Genomic DNA, 27,478 nt, shown 5'->3' on the forward strand with positions numbered 1-27,478 from the left:
ATGGCCAAAATGCAGGCCAATCTCCAGAGCCAAACAGCAAAACTTACAGTCATATCTCTCTTGCTCTCTCCCGTTCTGTCACACTTTCTCACACTCTCGCATTGCATTTACAGAGACGCCGCACAATGCACCATTCATAACCGGAATCCGGCCCAGATATCGGGTCGGCGACATATTGCGGGGCAATTGCACATCGCGACATTCCCGGCCGGCGGCCAATCTCACATGGACGGTGAATAATGAAGAGGTGAGTCGCAAATTATGCAAACACAATTTTCTTGTTTTTAAGCGCGGCATGCCTGTGTGTAATTTATGCGTGTGCCTGTGTGTGTGTGTGAGCCCTGCAATTACCAGGCAGCACACACACTGGCTCCGATCAGCATCTGTTATGCCACGCCCCATCCATTACCCGCCCTATTTTCGGCTCTAATAATTTAGCGCAGTTTTATGCACGCGCGCACCGGACATTAAAATGCGGCGAAACGACATTGGAAAACTCTTCAGTTGGCGAAACGAAATTTTCACAGTTTTCATTTTTAGTTACGCCCACCAAAACAATGCACGACCAATGCACAAGGGGCGTGTCTCACGGTTTGGCTTTTTGTTTGGTTTACGGTTTGGCTCCGACTAATTTGCCATTTGTGCGCCAAAATGTATGCAATGCTATTTTTCAGATTGCAACGCAGCTGTTTTTCGTAGCTCATTTAAATAAGTTGAATGTCTGCGCATAATGAAGTGAATGTTTGGTATAATGGTCCTATATGAAGTAGAAAGTGGGATGAAAATTGCGCTGATTTGTTGTAAGTATTACGGTATTTGTGTTTGAAAGTTGAAATGAGCCAAAGCAAATGGTTTGCGTAAATCAAAGTCCCAACTCTTGAAACGGTTGTTGTAATTTAAGAAACAAATTAAAGAAATAGGCTGCATGTTTAATTAAATACTCATATAAAATAAAATTGTTTATATTGTATCAAAATATTTCTAGCCAGATCTAAAACTTTAAATGAGAAAAGTCTCAAAGGAACATGGAATTAAATGTTGGACGTATTGTTATGATTAGTTTCAAATATTCACAAGGCGTTGCTGAGTAAATACTCGTGGAGAAGAATTTATTTTTTTACATTTTCTACAACTTAATTTTTGACTCCACTTTATTTCAAATCTCGTTCGCTTTTGTACAACTTTATTTCTATCATAAAAGATTTAAATAATTTGGCACACTTTTAAATACCTTAGCTCCCTGATGCTGTAACTAAGATTGTATTTGCTTCGGCCACTTCGTAGCTTGTAATTCAAATAACTAACACAAATTATATTACAAGGACTCTGTTCCACTTGTTCTACAATGTAATTGCAAGACAGTCCTTAATTGGGTAAACATACTGCCAAAATAATTTCAAGATCCTACTGGAACACAAAGCTGTGCTGAAAGCAGGAAGGCTTAGTTAGTTTCTGAGTGCCGAAGACTGAATACCCTGCAAAATGGTATCAAAATATTGTACAGGATCTGTATAGTATTAACTAAATTTCCCAGGAATTTCATTTATTTTTATCTTCGTTATTTTTTTACAATAAAGTAATACGATTGTTAATAGATTCTATATTCTCTGCGAGCGTATAGCAGAAAAAACTTACATAAATATATTATGTTTATTCAATAAATTTTTGTGAAATAGAAAACTTTTTTCATATTTTCCGATTCTCTTAAATTTTGGAATCAAGCTATTCCGTCTGTAAAACTGATCAGTAATATTTTAATGATGATTAATCTTTCTATATACATATATAGTATTTGCTTAATTTTTCTTGCAGTGCATCCACTTTTTAGCGCTATTTTCTATTTAATTGTTTGTGGCTTTATTGCTTAAGCACATTTCAAGCGTTACATTGCTGAGAGCTTGGGCCACAGGGCAGACAGTGGGGGGCTGTGGGGAGCTGTGCACTTGCAATCAATCGACGGCGGCGAACCCCAAAATACATGCAATTCAAAGCAACGCAATCCTGACCCACGAATTGCATGTGAAGCGCCTTTTCAGCTGCCAGCGCGCAATTGCGGCGTGCCAATGTGTGTGTGTGTGTGAGTGTGTGCACGAGTGTGTGAGTGTGTGTGAGTGTGTGTGAGTGTGCTTTTGTTTAGCTGCTAACGTTTCCGTCCTTTGTTGTTGTTGTTGTTGTTGTTTCCGCTATTATGCGCCATCAATGAGCATTGTTTGCCATGGACTGAAGCTCAAATTGCCCCAACTGTCTACGTGTGAGCGTGTGAGTAGCCGTGTGCGTCGCTCGCTCCCTTTCTCTCTCTCTCTCTCTCTCTCTCTCTCTGTGTATGTGTGCGTGTGTGTGCTTCGGTAAGCTAATTATTTAGCTGGCTGCGTTTATTATATGATTTACCATCCGTTACGCCTTGTAGTAGAACTTTATGCTAAATTAAACATTAGGTAAACTGTTTAAAAAAGAAATAGGATCTTTGCCTTACAAGGAGCTCGAATGAGCTTGGGCATATGATGTTTTAAGTGGAATATTTTCTTTCTAGATACATGTGGTATAGTAAATTTGCTCAACCAAACAAGATTTTGATTTATAATCAAATTAATTATGCGACATATGCCGTAAATTCAAGTCTGTAGTACCTACAATTGATGGGCATGGCTGATTATACATAACATTATTGCATACATTATTATAAAATTGGAGAGCAAGGTTTTCGTCTAACACATTTTCAATAGCAAAAGGCCATACTATTTCTCAGAGGAAAATAAGAAAATGACAATGACATTATTAATTAATAATTATTATTGTTTTATTGAAGATAGGAGCTTTTTTTGTAAATTTCTTTTCTAATATAACTAACAACATTTGATTATATATCTTTTAGGTTAATCCCTCACATGTGCGACATCATAAAATACTGCGGGATGCGCGCAACGATATGGAAACTGCAATTGTTGGCATTCATTTTGTGGTTACTGATCAGCACTTTGATAATGGCAAACTTAAGGTGAATACAGTTTATATATTTATGTATATATATAATAGTATCCAATGCAGAACTGATTTAATGATTAATTGTTTTGTTAAACAGCTCCGCTGCAGTGCTCAGCTGCATGATGTGTATTGGAAGACGACAGAAAAGACCATATTGGAGGCGGATCCGTTTGGCAAATATGGCGGCAATGGGGCCAACGGGAATCGCGTGAGTGCCGATGAGATATATGACCAGTATACGCTGCACGAGGATGAACAATTTCACAGCAAGAAGAACAGTTACCTGACACAGCTGCAGGGTAAGTTGTTTTGACAGCCAATTAGTGTGCACATACACATAAACGTCTCCATAGAGACAAAAGACAACAACAGTAGAAACAGTAGCAGATTCAACAACAACAACAACAACAACAGCAACAACGAAAGAGTACATCGCCTGCATTTTTCTATTTCTCGCTAGACTTTCTCTTTCATTTTGTACCCTCAGGCGAAGAAGACGATGTCGCCGATGGTTTAGAGGATGGCGGCGCGGCCTGGCGCGGTGTCAGCTCGTCGGCGTCCAGTCTTCAAACTGTGGCAGCAAATGCTGCAACTGCAACTGGAACGCTGTTGGCGCTGCTCAGCTGGTCGCTGGCCGGGCAATTAGTGTCGCAGCTGTTGCAGATTACAAAGCACAGGCCCATGCGGGAGGGCACATACAAAACGCAGCGGCAGCAGCAGCAGCAGGTGGACGAACCGGAGCAGAGGCAACGCCTGCGGGCGCACAACTGCACGAGCAAAGGATGCAGCAGATGCAGCAGGCAATTAACATGATTCAATTGTCACGTAATTCTTGTGCCACACTTCAGGGAGGGTCAAAAGGCAGCAGGCGGAGATGCACCAGCGGCAGCAGCAGCAACAGAGGCAGGCAGCAAAGTAGGCTTCAGCCCTAGGCAACAGCAAGTAACTGCTAAATGTATCTAAAATATTTACACCCAAATACACAGACACCAGTTTCAGCTAGCTCAAAGTAACTTCAAAGGCATTCAAAACTAACAACAAACATTGTGCAGATACATTTCTATTCATTTCATTTTTCTAAAAAATAGGCAAAAATTGAACAAAAAGAAATACTTAAATTTATCGATAGGTTTCGATAAGCAAACAGATTATTTTCTTTGCCGAGCCGAGCCAATTACCCTGTTACACTTGCCTACATACCTAAACGGAACCACTTGCGAGCTGGTTCTTTTTCTGATTTATACACTATAAAATATAAACGAAAAAGATTTGAAGAAAATGTTGTGCTAAGCTTTTCACTTTATTTCTTTACAATTAAATACATAAACAAATATATTTATTTGTATAACGAAAGTAAAAATTATTTATGTATGAGTATATAAATGATGGATCTTTATATGTACCATATAAAGTTATATACATTCATACATATAATCGTATGTGAATTATGCCTAATTGTAATTTCACACACACATACACACAAATCCAAAAAGAGTAAAATTTAAAGAAGAGCAATTAAGTTATAAGTATATAAATACGCCTATGTATGTAAAATCATATATATATATATAATTGTATATAATATAAAGCAAAACCAAAAAAAAAAGGAAAACGTAAATTGTATAATTGATAAGTATTTACGGTAGATAATCAAAAATAAAACGAGCGACAAAAAAAAAAAGAAATTATGCAAAATGTGTTATCTGTTTGTATGAAGATGTTTTCCAATTCGAGTAAGTAAAGGTTCTTATATGTAAACCTGAATTTATTTAATAGCATAATGTTTATTATTGCAACTAGACAACTCCTGTTTGTTTTATTAAATATATTTTTTAAGATTGTATTTATTATATTACATGATTCAAAATGCAAACCTTTTTGTACAATTTTCTAAACAATTTTATTAATGTAAAAAATATTTAATGATGATTTTTGTGAGATTTTCTTTGAATTTGCAGATTGTATGTTTGTTTATTTTTTATTTTAATTTTTTAATATTACTTAATTTAATAAGAATTTTATAAAGTTAATTGCTCTTCTTATTTTATATCATGTTTTTTTGTATAACGATTTAGTGCACTTCTGTTAACTATGATCCTTTTTAAAACTTCATGTTAATATATTTTATGAAGATTTTTTAATGAACATATTGGTTTTTGATATTTATATAATATATTTTCCGATTAATAATAAAAAGTAATATGTTTATTTTCATTTTTATTAAGATATAACACATATATTTATTGAAGATCATTTGATGAACATATCTTATCTTGGAAGTATATAATTTGATCTATTAGATTAATTATATAATTATAATTAATATATATAATTATTTTATTTATTGCACGTTTATGTTTTTTCTTAAAAGAATTTGTACTTTAACGTTAAATAAGATTTGTGTTTTTTAACAATTTGTATTTGGATAAATATCCAGTACTTATGTATTCCTATACTGCTGCTCCATATAATTACACAATTAATTATGTACATTCCAAGAACCCAGAACTCACGCCCCAAATGGCAACGCATTAGTGATCTCATGCCTGTGCCGGACTCGAGATGCGAAATAAGAAATGACAACAATAAAGATGAGCTGCTGGCCATTGCTGTGGGTATGGGATGCTGGGCCGGGGGAGTCGTCCCCTACAATTAGCATAACTAAAACGCTCAATTAGGCGCCTAAAACGCTTCAGCCGGACAGGCAGGATGTGCCGGTGCTGGCAGCAAGGACCACGCACAGGCTCAGGCGTCTGGTTGTCCTGCAATGCAATTTGCACCTTTTATTACACATTTTTTCTTCTCGCTCTGTTATTTATTTATTTTTATTTATTTTTCTCATTTCATTGTCTGCGTAATGTTTATTTTTAATTATATTTTTTTTTTTTGCACATTGTTTTTATTTTATTTCTTTCCTTTGTTTTTTTTTTTTATATATATTTTTTTTCTGTGTATTGCTCTTTGCTTTTTGTGTTGCGGCTTCATTGTTGGCGATTTGCGGGCGTAATAAACGTTAATGGCGGTTGACCACAAAGAGAAATTGCGGACACTTTGTTTTTTCGGCCACTTCTTTTGTCGCACATTTTCTCGAGCGCATTTTCCTGATTAGCGCACTTTTCTTTCATTTCAAAAACATTTTTCGCCTCTCCCTTTCTTTTGATTATTTTTGTTGGAGGCCAGCGCATTAGATTTAATTGGTTCTATTTAATTGATGATTTGTTATCAGTTGCTTAGTGCTTAATTATTTGCATTACTTATGCCATTTATATCTACAAAAGGAAAAGCGAACAGAAACGAACAGGAAAGTATCAGTGAACGCTTCAAGCGTATCAGTTAAGTTTCTGGCAAAGCGGCTAAAAGCATTTAACGAAAAATGACACAAACAAAAAATAGAAAAACAGAACAGAACAGCAAGAATGCAGTTGGGCAAAATGTTCGTCTTTCTATGCAGAGCTTCCGTCTTTTTCTTCCCGGCCGTAGTGTTGGCGAAAAGTTTGCGCCCAAGCAAAAGTTGACTATTTACAAAAGTAAAGCGGCTTTTAAAAATGTTCAAGCAACTTGGCTTGGCTTTTCACTTAGCGACAAACTGACGCCCAGCAACAACGGCAACTACAACAATGAGGCACATACATCAAGTTAAGTTGATGTAGCTACATATTCATAATGCTGATTGTCGTTGTTGTCCTCGTTGTCAGACGGCAGATTGAAAATTTATTCAAAAGTCTGGCAAGTCGGCAAGTGGCTGCTGCAGAGCACGCCCGCCTGCCTGCTAGCCTACCTCAGGATAATAACTTTAACTTGAAAAGTAGCTCGCAAGCGGCTTTGTGCTGCAGTTTTTTTTCTTTTCTCATTTTTTTTCTTCACCGCTTTCCATTTAAGTAGTCGCACATTACTGAAGAAATTTGCTCTAAAGTTAACTTCAGGCAGCAAAGCTCATGAATATTGCGATTGGTCATGAGTATCCCTCTGCATGAACTACTCATTCAATTGGCCACGTGCTACACATTTTAATAATATAGATATTTAAATATATATGCGGTTAATAGAAGCCACTGATTTCAGCTAGAATTCAAAAAAAGGAAAATTAAATAGAAGAAAAGTAAATAACATACATACTTTATGTATATATATATATTTATATTTATATATATATATTTATATATATATATATATATTTATTTTTAATATAATTTTGCTTATAATTTATTTTTCAGCTCATTATCATTAAAATTGTATAAAATTTATTTTTTTTGCTTTATTATATTGCAAAATATTTGTAAATTGTAATTAGTTTTTATTATGTAATATTCTTTCTTTATAATATATATTTCAGCTCATTTTCATTTGCATTTTATTGTATTTATTACTTTTATACCCTGAACCCATTAAAAATGGGTATACGGGTATATTATATTTGTGCGAAATCCAAATGTATGTAACAGGCAGAAGGAAGCATCTCCGACCCCATAAAGTATATATATTCTTGATCAGCATCAATAGCCGAGTCGATCTAGCCATGTCCGTCTGTCTGTCCGTCCGTCCGTCCGTCCGACCGTCCGACCGTCCGTATGTATCAACGCAAGGATCTCAGAACCTATAAGAGCTAGAGACTGAAATTTAGATGTAAGTGCTCCTAGTTCCCGCGCAAATCGAGTTTATTTCCGATAGTCGATAACTTACTCCATTTCCAAGCAATCGATAAAAATCGATATCGATATAATGTTTTTTGGTCACCAAACTTGACATATAGCTTCTAAAATAGAATATATATATGCATTTGATGTTGGAAGAAGGGGGTTCAGGGTATCCCATAATCGGAAGCTCCCGACTAGAAACTCTTACTTGTTATTATTATTATGTTCATTGTTACTTGTTAAATTATTATTTTTATTGTTTTAAAATGATTGTTATTATCTGTATTATTATAATTGTTATTATTTTATAATATTTATTATTGTTATTTATATAATTCTAGAGATGTCGGAAAAATATTATGCCAATCTTGTTTCTTAATAATTAGTAAACAAATTATTATTACTTGTTTCAACTGTGACGACCTGTCCTCAAAATTAACTTTTGCATACCACCCAAAGGAGCCAATTAAAATGAACTGTTATCTTTGAGGTGCCGAACTTTGAATACACTTTCCGACACACAATGATGTTTTCATATATTAATTTCATATATTATTATATTAGAAATTGGAAACAGACTAAAACTCTCAATAGGTGAGTTGGGTATTATTCTATTGTTTATATAGGAGCTATATGATATTGTAAAACGAGACTCATAGAGAAGCAAATGCCTTCTGGGTATAGTTAAGATATATTGGAAATCAAAGAATTGTTGGACCTATACTGTAATAGTTATATGAAAGACTGATATTTGCCAAGTTTCCTTAAGATAACTTCGATTCTGCGAGACCTTAAATAACTTAACATGAATATTATTAATTTGTGAATGTGGAATGCATAGCAACTGGCTGTTGCTAAGGAGCTAACTTTTAGCAGGGTATAATACGAGAAAAAAAAAGTACAAGCAGCAACCAACAAACTACAAACAGATACAAGTGCAAATAAGGTAATATTTGGGTAAACAGAGGAAAGCCAAGCCAAACCTACACCACAGACACGCGTACACACAGAACCACAAAATTTTCCCACACACTACACACACTCGCATTTAAAGTCATAAATTTTTATTTGTATGATGATGACTTAAGTTCTACGTGCGTTACAAGAACTCAACTTACACCTGCGCTGCTAGCAGACTAAAGCTACACCCCTGTCACACACACACACTCACATACATACACATACGCACGCACGCACACGCAAACACCTTTGACTACACCTACAGCTGAAAGTTCCATGCTGGCTTTAGTTAAGTGCATGATTATGCTTTTAGTGGCATGTTGAGGTTTTGTCAGTCAGTTGCTCTTAGCTTTTCACCTACCCCAAACTTACTTCTGGCCATTTTCTTTTTATTGCAATACTTGAAACTAACTTGACTATGTGTGGAACAGCTGTTCCACTCGTATATATTCCAGCCCCGCCCCTCACCCTGGCCACGAACATCTTGTGCATACGTGCGTTAATAGAAAATTCTCTTTGGATTTTCCCTGCTTCAAAGCAGTTGGCAGCGCAGCTTTAGATTTGCATTAGTTTTTCTAAGCTTTTCTAAAATTCATAATGGAACTGCCTCCCGAGTTGAAGTAATATTCACTTTGTCAAAATTTTGTGTCAGTTTTCGGGCATATTAGATAAAGTACAAATAATTTATAGGTTAATATAATTTACCAAAGTTTTGTTGTTACTTATTTTATATCTTCTCTCAGCAAAGCAATAAGGAACTAAAAAAAAAACTATGATAATATTTTCAAGTATTTATTAGATATTACTTAAATATTCCGATAGAAATAGTCAAGAAATTAGATATCAAAATAGATATAATTTTTATATATTTTTAATCACATTAACACACAGTTTTTTATTAATGCCAAAATATTGTATATTATTTTTATTATTAAGACATTATTAGACAACAAATTCAAGTTATTTTTTTGTGTTATATTTTGCAACCACATTGATAAAATCATAAAAAAGCAATATTATCTGCGAAATGGATACATTCAAGATTTTAGTGCGCATAAAACCGCAGAGCACAGCCAAAAAGCATGCTATCAATTTTGATAGGCATATGCTAAAACTACAGCATAAAAATTCAACTAGATACATTGTTAGCCGAGCGCTGGCTATAAAATATAAGACATAATGAATCGCAAACAAAAAAAAAAAAACTCAATGCTTATAAATTTTAATAAGTCATAAAATAAGAAAAAACTAAAAGAAAGAAGCTACTTTAGTGAAATGCATCTCCATTCCATTCCCCCCTCTCTCTTCCTCTCTTTCTTTATATATATAAACATAATTATGCAGGCTGCGAGCAGGTTCAACATGGATTTAATAGCCAGAACAAGCGGCGAGACATCTGTGAATTATGTGTATTGTGTGCCTGGCTGTGAATATAATAGTGCAAAAATCTGGCAAGAAATTAAAACGTTTTTAAAACTGGCAGACAGACGCACAAACAGACAGACACACAGATAGACAGACGAGCTGACTAGCAGACTCGAGTTGTCGCCGCTCGTGAGTCATGCGACGCGTTGTCTGCGCGGCGTTGCCAAAAAAATATATAAAAAAATTGGAGGCAAATCAAAGGTGCCAGGCAAGCCGCCTGCTGAATACCCTTGCAGGCAGTAGCTTGTCATTTAGTTGGCAGCTCAATTTCGACCGATCTTTGCTTTTAGCTATGTCATATAATAACTCGATTCGAAAAGTGTTCATTGACAACAGGACGCATCGTTCTTTTCAGCTGATGTGTTAATGCTAATCAACAATATATTTTTTCAATGAAAATTTATTCCTCATAACATTTGCATAACCTTTTGGCAGGGTATTTCTAAAGAAATGCAAGTAACAAAAGCAAAAGAAACATCAACATAAATTTTAGTCAAACAAAGCGTAACGCTCATGTTTTTTTATACACCAAGTGCGAACTTCGGCTACAGCTGCCTTTGGCTTTGGTGGGGTTAAGGCGGGCGAGGTGATGGGCAAGGGAGGGGTTAGGGTAATGGCAAGTTTGTGCCATTGCCAAATTTCAGGCTGGCAGCGATTCTAATGTCGTTGTCGCTGCATGGCTGAAAATGTTGCGTTTTATAAGGCGTAAACACTCACAATGTGAATGTGGTTACTCACACACACACAAACACACACGCACACGCACACACACACATTAAAACTTGCGCCACAATTATGTGAGAGAGAGAGTAAGATGGAGTGGCATGGCTTTTTGGCCTGACGCTGGAAAGTATGCAGCAGAAAAATCACAGCGCCATGAAAACCCAACAACAACAACAACAACAACAGAAAGTCATGCGTTTGGAATGCGTTGTCTGTTCTGTTTGAGTACGAAAGGAGGAGGGTAAGCGGCTTGAAGAGTCAAAGTTGGAGTTGGGTCTAGTCTATCCTGCTCTCTCTCTCCCTCTTTCTATTTTCGTCTGGCCCTCTCGCTTGCTCTTTCTGTGGTGAAATGATGCGACAAAGTATCAAATGAGGTTGCCCCAAAGCAACTGCTGTTTCTACTGCTACTGCTGCTGTTTACTGCAACATAAATCAAAATCAAAGGCAAAACAGGGAAATCTACACACTTGGGTCGTACTTTCCATTTAGTTTGAGGGCTTGCCTGCTCAGGGAAGAGATGAGGCAGGGCGGGAAGGAAGAGGCAAAAGTCGTTTGTGTGCCCAATGTGGAACGGAAATGCAGCCTTGTAAGTAAGATACTTAGATATGTTGAAATAAACAAATTTGGATTGCTGCATACGAAAAAAAAAACGAGAACAAACACAGAAATCAACTAGGTGGACAGCTTTACACGAGTCGGATGGCTAAATGTTTGCTATAAAAATAAATACGTGAAGGTGTGTGACAGTTTTCTTGAGATACCTTTAGGTACTGCATAAGCTGCATGAACTCTTCGCCAAATTTAAATATTCAAGAATTTTTAAGGAATTAAATCCCGATTAAATCATAATCAACAATCAAAACATCTCCTTATATAGAAAAAAATTGTAAATACTATTTGACAAAAAAAATATATATATTATATGTATATAAAATGTTTATGTTTGCCACACAGTTTGTATAATGTATGTAGGAAGATGTAATTAAAGGTTGAGAATCTCCAAGCTCGAAAAAGTTGTCGATAAGTTGATGAAGTACTGCGTCGCCACTTTTCCCGACGTTCATCAGACATTCGACAGAGGGGATGACGGCTTAAAATTCAAATTAAAACACCTGCTTCGACACCAGCGTCGTATTATTGCATATTGCTATCATTCCTATCAAATAGAACCTTCTTTGTCTCCTGAAAGCGTGATCTTTCAGAAAGAAAGCACATAAAAGCTGGAGTTCCACAAGGAAGTGTGCTAAAAGCAGTGCCATATACATACATTATACATCCGACATGCCAAGTCAGATTTGGCACAATACCTCCAAATATGCTCATTGCAACATATGCCGATGATTCAGCAGTATTAGCTGCAAATCAATGAGAGTATGGAGGAAAATTAAAATCAATGGCGCAAAGTCTTCCAAAGACCCTAAGATGAAATACCTGTCCAGGCATATTTTTCGACGACCAGCTTATAATGCAAGCTACAAGCCACAGATATCTTGGCATTTCGCTGGACAAAGTATTAACTTGGGTAGAACACTTATCCAGCACGGCAATCAAGGCTAAGGCAAAACATTGAAAGCTTGACTGGCTCATTGGAAACAAGAGCTCACTACGATCGCATAATATTCAAATCGATCGATTGATCGAAAATGACCTCATACTCGCCAAGATAGATGAGGAAATCAACCACCACTCTAGTAGGTACAACGACCGCCCAGTCCATCACCCCAACCCAGCTGCAAGACAACTGCCACAAGCACCATCCGCAAGAAGATTGAAAAGATTCCGAGCCGCGGACCTACCAAATGGAAAAATTCAATAGTACAAATTAACTTAATTAACTAAATTAAATAATAATTTAACTCACACAATCTAAGACAATCCGACCTGGCGGACAAAAAAAACTAGTAAGTGGTTCTAGTCGGGAGCTCCCGACTAGGGGATACCCTGAACCCTCTTCTTCCAACTTGCTTGCTTGCTTTCATACATACGGAGGGACGGACAGACAGACGTACATGGCTAGATCGACTCGGCTATAGGTGCTGATCAAGAATATATATACTTTATGATGTGGGAGATGCTTCCTTCTGCCTGTTACATACATTTGGATTTTGCACTAATACAATATACCCTTATACCTATTTTTAATGGGTTTAGGGTATAAAAAGGTTGACCCAGATATTAATTTGGTTGTATGCGGTAGAAAAATCGCTTGGGAAATGCCGTAGATTCCATCTAAATCGCATTCACTAACTAATTTTCGCCGGATTTGTCCATACTGAATGTAAATACATTTGCTACTTAATCAACAAACATATATTATAACTATATTACATGTATATCACGTGGAAGTATATATATATACTATATAAATTCGCAACAATCTTAAAAATAATATGTTTGTTTTTCAATAAGCAAATATTAAGCATTATGTGAAGTTCCCTGTAAAATAACGTCGTATCTCCTAGGCAATGCGTGGTCCATAGCTAATTATTCTAACCGTAACTTTTAGTTTTCAGGTAGATCGTTCTCATCACCGTCCGTCAATACAGCTTCTCCTGCCTTTTCTCGGCAGGTTGATATAAAAGCGATATAAAGACAATACTGAAAGAATTCGATCGAAACTAAGCTAGTCGTTCAGGTTTGTAAAGCATATTTAATTTCTATAAAAAATCAAGATACAACTGAGGCACTAACTTATCAGCTGTGAAACACATACGTGTCAGACACCCATAAACACACCGACACAAACACGCCTACGCAAACATACTCATCCACCCGTATGGGTGTATACACATCCACGCAGCTTATTAATAAACTCTCACAATTCTGCAAAAATCATAGCATACTTATGCGCGCAATTTAAACAAAATGAAAAGTGAAAAGGCGAAAGGCACAAAAACAGTTTATTTTTTCGGCGCGCTTAAGAAAAACAATTTTGTACAAAATTTAAAATGAGCAAAAAAAGGTAAACGAAACACTGGAGGCGCTGCCAGAATTGCTGCAAATAAACATAAATAAACAAATTAAATGGCCGCCACAGAATCAGTGTATTTGAAAGCTCGCATCTGTTTACTGTGTATTAAAATAAATATTTGATTAAGCACGCATCGAGCAGTTGGCGCAAATGAGTTTCATATGGTTGCCACAAATGTAACCAAATATGGCCACGGTCATAAGGAACTGTATTGCCTTTTGGCTGCAAAAATATGCACGGACATTGAGAACGTTGCCGCTGTTACTGGTCCACGGGGCGTATGCGAAATGCGATGCTTGAGTGAATGGCGGCTAATGAATGGACACAGTGCCAAAGCGTGAGCAGACGAGCGCTATGTGCGTGTCTGCTTGGCTGTGTGTGTGCATTTTCACATGTTTTCAATTCCATTTTGCATGCATAACAACAGCAACAGAAAAAACCAGCTCTAGATGTGTGTAGGACACCTCTTTTAAGGCAACAGTTTTTTCCATTTCCCTATTTGTATTTTTTTGTCGTTTGCCATTTTTTGTTTTCGTTTTTTCCCATTTGTCTATTGTCAGACTGTCCAAACGCAAACGCAGATTGCGATTCAATTTCAATGTTTGTTTTTGACTTGTATTTTATGTGTGCGTGTGTTGGCACAACTGAGACTCTGAGAATTCGGTTATAAATTGGCTTAGCAGTTAGTCGCCAGAAAGGTGAAAAAATACAGATTCATAAATAGAGGCATTGCTTGACAGAAAACATGCTTAAAGTGTTAAAATTATTATATGTAACAAATAAAATGGTTTACGAATTGGACAACAAATGCAAGTATGCAATTTTTAAGTATCTTCCATTAATTTCCTCAGGTCAACTGAACTATTGGCCAATATTTTAGTTAATTTTAACTGGAACTGGAATAAATCTGCCTGTTTATTTGAAAGTAAAATAATTGTCTACGTTTTCCGTTTGTTAGAGCATCTTTTTCGCTGATCCACGTTTTTTAATTTTATTAAAAGCAAGAGGTAAAAAAAAGGTGAGTCAGAGGCTCTCAAAAACTTGTTCTAAGTGTACCACATCTTAAAACTGAAAATCGCATTTCTTTACTATCTCATGTTTGATAATTCCTTTTAGAACTATAGAAAAATATATGCTTAGTTACACTTTGTTAACTTAATATTGAAAATGTAGCACATACTCTAGGATGCAAGTCCGCAGTTGTCCGATTGTCGGGGTCACTAGGACAATAAATGTACTACGCACTGGTTCTCAACTTCTTAGAATCATTTACAAGAACAGTTCGCTGCTGATTTTAGACCATCAGCTCTCGCTTTAGTTTTCTTTAAAAAAAATGCAAGCCATTTGATTAAATTGAAGTATTTTGTAGCACACAGTAGGTGTGTGTGTGCGTGTGTGTGTGGCACAGTGGTCAAATTCAGAAAAAATGTTTAATATGCAAATGGGATGACAGAAGCCAAGGGGCAGCTGAAGCAACGCACAGGACAAGGAGCACACCAAATCCGAAAGCATTAATTAATATTCAAGTGCGCTGCTTGCTTTCTTTTTGCTCTTCCTCTCTCTCTCTCTCTCTCTCTCTCTCTCCATAGCGCCCTTTAAGTGCAGTCCCCTTTTGTTATTTAATTTGAGGCTGGCAACTGGCAGAGTGATAGAGGGAGTGTGAGAGACAGTGGGAAAGAGTTTCCCGGGGGAAACTTATCAGTGTCAACGTTGTGCCAATAAAAACTATACTAGCATGCAAATATTTCCACAATCAAACAAATAGCTGCTAACAGCGGCAGCAGCAGCAGCAGAAGCAGCAGCACAATACAAACAAGCACGAGATGTTGGCCAACAAATGCTGTGGAATCCCGCAGGACGAAAAGCAACAACCACAGCAACAACAACAAATGGAACATGCAAAAATAATGGTAAAGAGCAAAACGACAACCAACAAAGGAAAAGGCACAGCGAGAACGTGAAGTGCTCCAAACTGAAGCAGCTGCCTCACGTTTTCCTGTTACGCCACAGGACAACGGCATAAGAGGACACACAACAAACAGAAGGACGATCTGCGTTTTTCTTTTTTTCTTGATACCCTATGTACAAAGTGTAAGAGTGCATATTGATTTGTGCGTCTGTTCATAAATTCGCTTTTGTAAGGCTCGTCAAAATCTGTGTCAGGAAAAGAGTTATGTTAATTGATCAGCCAGCACAATTTTAAAGCTACTGTCAACAAATTTACCAGACAGACGTATGATAATCTTCACTAAAGAGATAAGGCCTTAACAGCCTAAGAAAACCTGATATTTTAGAAAGTCACAGTTTGAAAGTCATTCCGTGAAAGTAACAGCTTAAAAGACACCATTTATAAGGACCAAGTCAATGTCGCATTAAGGAATCACATTCGCAATATATCAAAGTAACAGTTTAGAATAACAGTGAAAAAGTCACAGGATGAAAGAAACATTTCGATATCACACTCTAAAGTCACTGCTTAAACGTCACAGCCTAAAAGTCATTTGTAAAGTCACATTTGACATCACAGCTTTAAGCGACAAATAATAAGACGCCTTTCGGTTATTTCCAGTTGTTGTCAGCCGGCGAACAGAGTAGGGGGCAGTCGGGTTAAATGAACTTCGCTCTTGTGCTGCTAACGTTTTCGCCATTCGCTGTTCCGATTTGTTCACTTTCCGCTTTCACTTGAGCATTGGCTTTGATTTGCCCCAGCTTCGGCTTCAGCTTCAGCTGCAGACACGGCTAAAAAGCACAACAACAAATTTGCATAGCTCAGTGCAATTTTGCATTCTTTGTTTGTATCAACTACAACAACAACAGCAACGACAGTATTAAGCGCAATTCCCCCGTCTTTCGTCTGCCTGGCCTTTATTACACTTCCTCTTCTTTTTTTCGCTCAGTTCGCGCGCAAGTTGCCAACTTTCATACGCCATGTGGGACGCACTTTTCCTCTAAGTAAACTCAGCCGAGAGAAACGCAACTGAAAAAGAAAGTTTCTCTTTGGTTACCCCCAACTGACCCTGGTATTCTCTGGCAGCTACTTAAATGTTGCAGCTGCTTTCCATTTTTATTTGACTACTTTTATTTGCCACAGGACGCAGCTTATGCAGCTTTTTTTTCAACATATATCAACAGTTAATACTTCATAATTACGCTAAATGTGCATATTATGCATTTTGTTGTTTGTGTCTAAATATTCAATTTGCTTTTAGCTGTTTTCTCCACAATTAGCTTTCAGCAAGATTGTTTGTATTTTTTTATATAAGTATATTAATTTAATTTCATTTAAGTTTGGCCTCAATCGATTTTCATGTTTTTGTCGGTTTGCGTTTACCATTGGAAAATTTTATATATAAAATAAATTTTCATTGCACAAAAAACTTGTTCCAATCAATTTACTTGTGTGCATAAAAAACCAATGCTTAACAAAGCCCCAAGGGAATGAAATATGTCCATAAATTTTTACAATTAAATTGATTAAATTTTCTTGATTAGTGAAGACTTCAATTTTAAATTCACCACTTTTTTTGCAAATACAATCCGATGGTTATTTCGCTTATTTTATATAAAATAGGTCAGTAAAACATATACTAGTACGTGTAATATAATTGATATTTTATAAGCAAAATGTTCACTGTATTGTATATCCCCTCGTAATGGTATGTACTTAGTAACATATATGAGGAATTTATATTTTTGTTAAATTATTAAACTTATTTATCATAAATTTAGTATATATGTTTGACAAAACGAGTTTAAGTATTAAATACATAAATTATAAGCTATATTAGAAGTATATTATAATTTCTGTAATCTAATTTCGTTTAATATACACTTCTTTTTAAGTTAATATTTACAAAATTTAACAATTGTCCCCATTTTATATTTTAAAATTTATTTCATATATTTTTTAGTTAAAATGTATTTACATTTTAAATTTAACAATTTGCATAACTTATATTTTGCAAAATGTTTTTTCAACTCTTTTCATTGTTGTTGTCCATTATAATTTTTTTAAATATATTATATCACATTATATATATTTATTTAAAATTCTTTGTTTGTTACTTTAATTTGTTTTTAGAAATTACCTATTTTTGTAGAGTTAATTTTATTTATATATATATTTTGGATTTGTATATATATATATATAAGTTCCCCTCATACATTTTTGGCAACTCGAGAGTTCAAATTATATTTCAAATCAAAAACTTGATTCATTTCAGAACTTTAGTTGTCCTGCCTAAGTCCATTTGTCGCTTAGTGTTGGCTCTATACCAGCTTAGCAAAAGATATCTGGTTGTGAGGCCCTTCCATTTGAAATATGTCTAAGAGAACTGAGTAAGTCCTTTATTTACGAGTCATAAACCTGGCAGCTATTTCCCAGTTTGCTGTTGCTTCAATTGAGGTATTCCCATCTATGTAATAATTTTAATATTAACATTCTGTCATTTTATTCTTTTAATGCTCTTTCATCACAGCTACATAAATTGCGTGGCATATTATTTAATTGTCGTTAATCAAATAATTTCATCCTTAGCCCAGACTCATAAAAATTCCAACAGCATTTTATTTGACCCACTCAAACGAGAAGCACTTGCAAATTTTATGCAATTTTAACCCTCCTTCCAATCCTCCTCCCACCCTTTGTTCTTAAATAACTTCATTTCACTTAACCTAGTCAAAAATACCGCTTGACGCGGCTCGCAACTTAAAAGCCATAAAAGCCGCAACAAAGGCAAGCATGCACACGCCCTACCCCTTCCCCTCTGGCCGGCAACACAAACATGCCACACCCACCCCGTACCGCCTCTAACAAGCAAGCACCTACGCAGTTTATGCAAACTTACGCATTTGGCATGCCTCGAGTGGTGGGGTGGGAGGGGCATGGCGAAAGTTGGGCTTGATAAACTATAAGCCACAAATTTGCATGAGGCAGCCGCCCTCCGACTACAAATTGCCATTAAATGCAGCAGGCGGTCGCACTATAAGTGGGCGTGGCGCGAATGCCAACCGGCTGTAAGCGAATCTATGTACCGTCCTGTTTCTGTACTCTACTATAATACTTAGCTCGGTGTACCTGTGCTAACCCAACAATAACAGACACCAGTTGCTGGGCGCCCACCTTGCCACAGTCTGGGGCATCACTTTGTTGCAACAATTTGCGCGCCGCCCGAGGCGTTCGCCTAGGATGTGAGCAACAGGAGCGACAGGATGAGCAGCAGCCGCTTCATTGCATTTAATTCATTTTTATTGCAAAAGCTTACAGACAGATAGAACCAGCGGATAGGATGGGACACGACAGGGCAGAGTTGAGCAGAGCTGGGCATGGCAGGACAGGAAGCCACTTGCCGCCGTGGCCTGCTCTTTAAAATTATATTGGCGAAATTTTATGCAGTTGCAGCCACTGCTGCTGCCGCTGCTGCTGCTGCTAAGCCAAGACCAAGCTGGAGCCAATGCTTCCCGCAGCTACCCACCCGCGCCTTCCACTCCACTACCGTTCCGTACAAAAGTTTTTACAAAGTAGCTGCGGCGGCAGCTGCTGCAAGTTTGAACAGAAAAGGACTCCTAGACACAAAGCAGAGACCAAGCGCAGGACCAGGCAGGACGATGAAGCAGGCATTTTGATGAAGCTGCTCCATATTGGTCGGTGGTAGCAACAGCGCCCTGGCTGGCAACATAATTTAAATAGCATGTAAATTAGACGGAAGTCTAAAATGAGTGCATAATGTCTGCTAAAACTGTTCTAAGTGATTGTAATTTAGGATAAGTTGCGAGCAACTCGGCACTGCCTTCCACAAAAACTCGAGCACAATTTTCATCTGAACTTCCTTCACAAACTTAAGCACAATTTCAGCACCGAGCTATGTTCTCTACGTGGACAGGCGAACTATTAGCGAGTTTAAACAAGCAAATGAGTTAACACTTTTCTTGTGGTAAGCACTACTAATTAAATAATACAAATAAAAATTGGTAGAAGTAAACAGACATAATTCGGGCTTGTTGCCGAATATTAATATTTACAACAATTAAATTCAGGCGGTTTTTTTTGTACATACTTAGTTTTGCTTATAGAATATATGGATAGATTTGTGCGAATTTAATTAAATTTAGTGCCTAACATTATTTATGACATTCGATAGTGCTGCCTTATCATGCGACAACTAAGACAGCACAATTTAAAGTAAACATTAAATGCCATCTCTAAATGCGCCTGGGCGCATAAAATAGACAGCAGTTGATTGAGTTGCTCTGTAGATTTTCTTGACTCTTGCGAATTCTTGCGCTCAGAGCACGGCACATAGCACAGCAGAACATAATGCTAAAGCAGATTCTGCTCTCAGCCCAACTAACAGAGTGGCGCTCGAATTAGCTTTCACACTAACGCACTCAGTTCAGCTCACGTGCTCGATCTGGATTAAAGGGTCTTACGATATTGAGGGTTGTTAGATCAGATACATTTTAGAAACGAGTCTGGGATACAGGATGAAATAATAAAATCAATAAAATCTCGGAAGCCACAAGTACGGTTTTGATATACTTTGGATACTTCGTAGCCCTAGGCGAACCAAGTCATTAGGTATATGACTCATCAGGATTCGGAAAGATACAGCGGAGCCATTGCATATATATTTTAATAGATAAATATCCATTCGTTCAGAAAACTGCAAAAGTTCGGAAAGCTTCTATTAAAGGATCTACGAATCACACAAATTTGAGAAAAGAAAATACATTTCAGAAACGAACAGAACGGTTTTCATGCTCTCTGGCCAATGCATGTCGCTGGCCGATACAAATTGTTTAACACAGGACTCGTCTGGATATAGGCTAGGAACTTCGCCTTTGAAAATTCATAAATATGTCGAACGTGAACCAATTTCGACAGAACTGACATTTAGGAATTTGACGATTTCGAAACTAGTTCGAACCTGATGCAATAAACATGCATGCGCTATATTTTTTTTTTGGTTCTCGACTAGCTCGGCAAAATCCAAGACCAGCAGATATCTGTTAAAGGTACAAAGGGAATGTAATTGCAATTGAAAGCACACTCACAAACGCAAAACAGTCGATGAGAAGGAAAATGTACTTGGTGTCGAAAGCTAAAGGACCCAAATGCTCCATTCGCATGCTTAGTGCGTGGGCATCAGATAAAAAAAAAGGAAAATGAGAGAGAAAAGGGCAAACGGAAGTGAAAGGTGCTAATACCGTAGCAAATCCGCAGAGCAACACCCAGGCCGCAGACTTTGAGCCGAGTCTTAGCCAAGGTAATGCCTCGGTTGCCCATTCGCAATTTGAGGCTCTGTTTTTGGGATTGCCGCAAGAAGCTTTTGGACCAGACGGCCCCAATATGCGATCTGTTAAAGGGCTGGCGCAAAGAAACTGAGGGAAAAGCACCGAAATGTACTCGAGCTCTTTTTTTTCTCGAGTAGTCATGAAATGGCTTGCCAAATGGCCAAATGAAGTTTTTAAGGTATAAACGGCAACAAGTTTTTTATGCAGCTCTCAATCTGCTGTACACTTCTTCGTTTTTTGCAACATCCATTAACAGTTCATGTGCTTGCCGAAGAGACAATGAACGGACCGTTCCTAGGTATAAAAGATGGCAGCTGCACCTTGGATAGGTCCTTAATCATCTTAGATAAACTCCACACATAAGAGCAACAATAACTGCATTTGAGAACGTTCGTTAGCTAACTTGGCCCTGCGCAGCGACCCACTCTAATCTATCAATAATATTATTACTTGTTACTGGGGCCAAGTACTTGCCCAACAACTTGGCCTGGCTACTTGCAACCTGCTGCCTGCCGCGTGCTGTGTGCTGCGTGGTGAATAGCCCCTGCTTTCTGTACTCTCCCGACTGCTGTCGAAAGTTTCGTGCCGCCACCTGTAAACTCCTTCAGCTGCACTCAACGAGCTTGCGTAATTCCTTAGGTAAATTTATAATTACTGTAAGCAACTTGAACTAGTTACGCTAGCAATTGAAGTTCTTCCTCTTTGCCATGCTCCCACAGGCAGCAGTTACAAATAAAAACCAACAAAGCGTCTTTAATAAATCGACTAAAAGATACCCTATACTTGAACTTCAGTTGCTTTAGGCATTTTGTGCATCTTTCTGGCTAGAGATACGGAATTTAATGTGATCCACTTAGGCATTCCCCAGGCTAATGTATGAATATTGTATTATCTTAGCCTTATGCCATATTAGCCAGTGCTTTTTAAAAAATTCATAATAAAATAATAACAATTATTACAATAAATATAACAATAATGATAATAATATTCACAACAAAATAGTTAAAATAGTTTACAGCCTACAAATCAAGGATATTTATGGAGAAGTTCTTGTATCGATATTCATCGATTTGCGAACGTTCCGGTTAAATTATCAAAATTGGCAATAGTTGAATTTTAAGATCATATACGACATTTAAGACAAAAGCATTTTGTACTCAATTGAACTTAAAATCTTCAGCCCAGTTTGTTACATAGCTTTGCTAAATTTTATTAGACTTTTGTTAACAATTTTATGAGCATAGGGTATGCAAAAAAGAAAAAAAGAACTTGTATCAAGTTTTGTCTGGCAAACTGGCGTCGGGGCAATCTAATTTCCATTTGCACTGGGCAGCACATCTACTAGCTGGTACCAAAACCCTCTTTGCTCCTATTGCCCCTTTGCTCCTGCCCATGCCTCTGTGTGTCTTGGCCGCTTTTCGTTGCTGCTTGCATTTTCATTAGTTTTTTCATTTTGAAGCACTCGCACCTGGCTGACTGTAAAAGTTCTTTGCGCAATGAAGTGCCATTTTTGGGGCCCGGTTGCATAAAGTGCACTTTCCTCAGCTGCGAAGGGCAATCGAATGGGTGGGCAGATATTTCGGGGAGTTTCGCATTTTATTGATTTTAATGAAAATGCAATTAAAATTTTAGCACACGCAGTGAACACACGCACAGTGCATTAACCAACAGCATGATTTATGCCATGTTTGACATTTTAATTATGCTCTCCGCTCCGCGAACACAGCGAGTCTCCACCTACTTATGACAATATAAATATATATAACCATTATTTTTAATCAAATTTCATCAGAGGTTTCTGTTGTTCATAAATTATCCGGATCGTTTGTTTTCATTCTTGCGTCGTGCTGTGCATTTTCCATTGCACTTTTAATGTTCAATTAATTGCATTAAATTATGTGTAATACATAAATTTATGTATTTAAAATGCACTCCATTTCGTCGACAACAGAGTCAGAGTCAGAGTTCAGCTCAGTTTATCTTTATACATTGTAAAAAACTTCTTTTGTTCCGGCTAAGTGACTGATTGCATGTTTTAAGCAAAGTAGATCTGGGTGAAAATTTGTTGGAACTAACCTTTTTAATATTAATGCAAACAGGAAGCAATTACTAACAATAATTTCAGCTGATCAAAACAATTTGATTATTTTATAAATTCTAAGCTGGGATTCCAGTTAGAGAATTTTCAATTTGAAGCAATGAAAAATAAAGCATAAATACAGTCCTTTTCCTTTCCACCTTTTCCGAGTGTTTTATTTCTGAGCGTCATAATCTGTTATTAACATTAATTTATTTTGAATGGATTTGTTATATAAATAAATCATAATAATAATCGTTGATATAAATAATATATAATAATAATCGAAGCTGGGCATGCCAAGCTTTAAATTTTCCCATGAAGACAGATATTTCCGTATATGTGCCACTATCCCTCTCCCGTAATCAGCCTTTCGATGTCTCTGCACCCACAATATATCTACAAAATGACACTTTAATATACTCTCATCAGCAGCACTTGGCTTTAAGAACACGTCGCATACAAATCCAATTAATTTTTATATCAGGCTCGTGTCAGTTTTTGCAGCATCCTAGTGTTTGGGTCAGTCAGGAGCAGCGCACAGGACACACGCAATTAGTCAACAAATTTAACACAGTTCATTGAGCAAATTTGGACATGGCAACCTAATGGCATAATTTGCCATGAACTGAATTGGACAGTGTGTCTCCCTCTCTTTCCCTCTCTTTCCCTCTCTCTCGCTCCGCGTTCCTTCTCTCTCCTTGTCTTCATTTATATTCTGTTCCATCTCTCTTCGCATATTGCCTTCTTTGGTCAATTCAAATAATTGTTACATGCATCTGACATGAGGATGACAATTACAAGCTGCTGTCTGCAGCTGAAGATTAATGATAAGAAACGCATTAATAAAGGCATGAAATTTCATATAAAAACTCAGCTTCATGATGTGTTGATTATGATAACATAGCCAAGAGCTTACCCTCTCTCTCGCTCACACTGCCTGCTCTCTTATTCATGAGCTATTTAAATTTTTGCTCTTTTGCATATTCACCTTGTTATTTTATTACACGGCGGATATGAACAGAGCAAAAATAAAATTAAATATAAAAAAAAACAGAGAGAGAGAAAAGTGGAAGCTGCCGCATAAACAGCGCGAAAACATTGTCACAGCATGAAGTCAAATGTTTTTTATATGCAAAAATATTTCATTTCCTACAGCGACAAAATGAAACGAAATGTTAAATAATAATAAAAAAAAAAAAGAAATATCCACATCAAGTGCGACAAAGTAAATTCCTTGTAAAAAAAAAAAAAAAAAAAAAAAAAAAAACAAAACAAATGCCAGAAAGAATATCGGGATCCGTGAACAAGAAATGCAAATAAAAAAGTGCAATAAAAATCTGTTTAACATGAAGTGAGGGGACGCACAAAAATCTACCCGGCAGAGTCATTCAGTCAGTCAGTCGCTTTGTGCTCGCTTCTTGCCATACACTTTACAACTTATGAGGGCTAATAAAATTCACTCGCCATATCCTTGACAATTCACAAAAAGTGCGTCAAGGTGCGAGCAATGATAAAGACGGCAACAGTAGCGGGGTTAGTCGTTGGGCAGGGGGTGGTAAGGTCGCCTTATGGACAGTATAAAATGCGATTTCATTTGAGTTTTCTTTTTCTTTTTTTTTTCTTCCTTTACACAAAACGCACAAAATGAAACACTTACTTGTATCTGCTTTGTGCAATTTCTGTGATAATTTCGCAAAAGATTATGTCCGTTCGCTCGCACAAAAGCCAGACTTTATAAAGTCTTCCATTTGCATTCTGAGTGTGAGGTTGGGCAAAGTCCTGCGATTATTTGTTTATTCGTTGTCAAGTTTTTCAGTTGAAGATTGGCAGCAGCATGGATCTACGAGAAATGTAAAGCAGTGAAGTCCAGCTGGGATTACAACATAATAAAAGTTTACCTGAAAAGAAAAATATGTATTTATATAAATTATATTCAAAGCATAGATTGATTACAGTTTTATTACAATTTCCAACTATACGTCAGAGAATTAAAAAGCAATGAAAGACCTACATATCTTCTTTTTATAGATAACTTAAAAGTAGGAGGTTCTAGTCGGCCATTTTTAATGGCTTCAGAGCATAAACACTAAAAAATGTGACATATATGTAAAGCATTAATTAAATTGATTGCATATTGATATTTTTTTGTAACCTTTGGCGATTTAGCTCTCCAGTCAATGAGCTTGCGTTTTTTTTATACCCTGAACCCATTAAAAATGGATATAAGGGTATATTGTATTTGTGCAAAATCCAAATGTATGTAACAGGCAGAAGGAAGTATCTCCGACCCCATAAAGTATATATATTCTTGATCAGCATCAATGGCCGAGTCGATCTAGCCATGTCCGTCCGTCTGTCTGTCTGTCCGTCCGTCCGTATGTATGATTTCAGAGCCTATAAGAGCTAGAGACTTGAAATTTTAGATGTAGGTGCTCCTAGTGCCTGCAAAAATCTAGTTTGTTTCTGAAAATCGATAACTTACCCCGTTTCCAAGCAATCGATAAAAATCGATATCGATATCCTGTTTTTTGGGCAATTTTGGTAAATAATAAGTCATCAAACTTGACATATAGCTTCTTAAATAGAATATATATATACATTTGATGTTGAAAAAAGAGGGTTCAGGGTATCCCCTAGTCGGGAGCTCCCGACTAGAACCTATTACTTGTTTTTTTTAAATAATTCGTGGCTTTTGTGAAAGGAATAGATTAACAAACTAGTTAATAATAATTATAATATAATCTATATCAGTGCAGCCAATTTATGATACTTATGTAGGAATCGATATCTGCATACAACAGCTAACAGTAAAAGCTTTTCGTTAATCTTGTTCTCTTGCAAAAAAACTAAATACACAGTAAACGCGTTGATTGGGATCCCTTCCCTCGACAAAAAACCGTGGCAATTACATATTTTACGTATTGAACATTTGTTTTAAAACAAAGTTCACTTGGACAGGCTTACAAGAAAATCCAGAATTAAAAAAAAATTTATATATCTGGGCAATGTCAACGACTTGGCGACTCTTGCCGCAGCTGCTGTTGCCTCTGCTGCTGATTCTATTTCAACTGCAGACAACGGAGGCAATATGGTTTCCCTGGTACTTTCATCGCTATGGTTTCGAGGCGCACAGCCATGGAGCTACTACAAAAGTATTGCCGTCAGGTAAAGCTGAGAAAACGACACCCATAAGCAAGTCGAGTAATGCCGGATCCGCTACGTGTCCGCCTGGCTATCAGCTGAAGGAAAGGACTCCGGCAACATGTCCGCCCGGCTATCAGCTGAAGAGCAAAAGTGCTGCGTGTCCCTCCGAAAGTCGTCTGTGCGACGATAATCCCCTGGTGATGCAGCTGGCACGCCTTTATGTGGTAAGTCCGGAGCGTATTGTGTTGTTGCTGGCACAGCCGATGCTGATGGAGGCCTGTGAGGAGATATCCGACGTGGTGGATCATATACGATCCGCCACAAGCAACTGTTTCATTTCCGATGACAACATCTATGGCAAGCTAGCCGACGGTCTCAAGTACTACAAGGAGGAGGTCTGCGACGGCGGCGCCGACAGCAGCAGCAGCAACAAGAAACGCTGCGCGAGCCTCAACGAGGCGCACAGCTGCTTAAAGGAGCTGCGCACGGACATGATCGAGTGCGAGGCGCCAGCGGATTGGTATGAGCAGCGCAATGCGACCAAGGTCTGTCAGACCTTTAACGATGTCCTCGACTGCTATTACACGAGGGGCGCCATGCTGTGCGGCCTGGAGGCGGCCCGGCATTTGCGTTCCTTTGCCGGCGATAGTATGAAACGCTCCATGATCCATGCCTGCGATGTGAACAGGCGTTTGCCACGTGTTATGGATCCTATGCCCGTGATTACTGCGGCTTCAACAAATTCTTTAAACGTTTTGTTAGCTTCTAGCTTTGTAAGTTTACATATTATAGATATATTTATATAATTTATTTTGTATGCCACACTCTGACCCGTGAGGGAGCCTAAAAATCATTTATCAAATGCACTTCAACTTGGTGGAAGGCCTAATGCCAACTTAAGTGTTTTGCCATTGCGAGTAAATTTCAATAAATACCCAAGGGACTTAAACTGTCGACAAAATAAGCCAATTTACCTACATGGCCAACACGCAGTGCTCCAAGTGTGCGAGTACTGTGTGTGTGTGTGTGTGTATGCGTCTCACCGCAGGACACAACTAGGATATATTCGGGTTTGCTACAAGCCAAAACTCATCAATTATGTCGACGCGGACTGCGAATACACGGCTGGTGTGTGGTTCCTGCTAATGACCCTTTCCTCCGGCCTCCCAATATGACCAGAGTTGTCAGTCAAACATTGCCTTTTAGCAGGCGAGCCAACAAATACCAAAGTTTTCGTTATCCTCAAAATAAAACTAGAATTCAACG

The 27,478-nt window shown here is 37.4% G+C and overlaps 2 protein-coding genes and 1 long non-coding RNA gene across 7 annotated transcripts in view; 2 read left to right on the top strand and 1 right to left on the bottom strand.

Moving 5' to 3' along the window:
• Positions 1 to 4,658, top strand: part of beat-Ia (beaten path Ia) — a 54,656-nt gene extending 49,998 nt beyond the window's left edge. For 2 of the 3 annotated variants that reach the window (XM_032433113.2, XM_032433114.2), the window contains 4 exons: positions 114 to 247; positions 2,873 to 2,995; positions 3,080 to 3,281; positions 3,443 to 4,658. In XM_032433113.2, the coding sequence (XP_032289004.1) occupies positions 114 to 247; positions 2,873 to 2,995; positions 3,080 to 3,281; positions 3,443 to 3,795 (812 nt within the window). In that variant the 3' untranslated portion in view covers positions 3,796 to 4,658. The remainder of the gene's footprint in view (positions 1 to 113; positions 248 to 2,872; positions 2,996 to 3,079; positions 3,282 to 3,442) is intronic. The other variant, XM_002057500.4, reaches the window with a different exon arrangement.
• Positions 4,659 to 23,266: 18,608 nt separating this feature from the next.
• Positions 23,267 to 25,054, bottom strand: LOC26531055 (uncharacterized). Of its 3 annotated transcripts, none has more exons than XR_004302772.2 (4): positions 25,022 to 25,054; positions 24,726 to 24,966; positions 23,529 to 23,882; positions 23,267 to 23,464 (listed from the first exon to the last, which is right to left on the bottom strand). It is a non-coding gene; the product is annotated as an uncharacterized lncRNA (long non-coding RNA). The 3 variants fall into 3 exon arrangements; XR_001449834.3 differs by having other exon boundaries at positions 24,726 to 24,908; positions 24,967 to 25,054; XR_004302773.2 differs by having other exon boundaries at positions 25,033 to 25,047.
• Positions 25,055 to 26,002: 948 nt separating this feature from the next.
• Positions 26,003 to 27,107, top strand: LOC6634168 (uncharacterized). Its single transcript, XM_002057499.4, has one exon. It carries the CDS (start codon positions 26,074 to 26,076, stop codon positions 27,016 to 27,018), a length of 945 nt encoding a protein of 314 aa, XP_002057535.2. The 5' UTR covers positions 26,003 to 26,073; the 3' UTR covers positions 27,019 to 27,107.
• Positions 27,108 to 27,478: the final 371 nt, after the last annotated feature.

The sequence above is a fragment of the Drosophila virilis genome, chromosome 4, assembly GCF_030788295.1.
Source record: "Drosophila virilis strain 15010-1051.87 chromosome 4, Dvir_AGI_RSII-ME, whole genome shotgun sequence".
NCBI lineage: Eukaryota > Metazoa > Arthropoda > Insecta > Diptera > Drosophilidae > Drosophila > Drosophila virilis.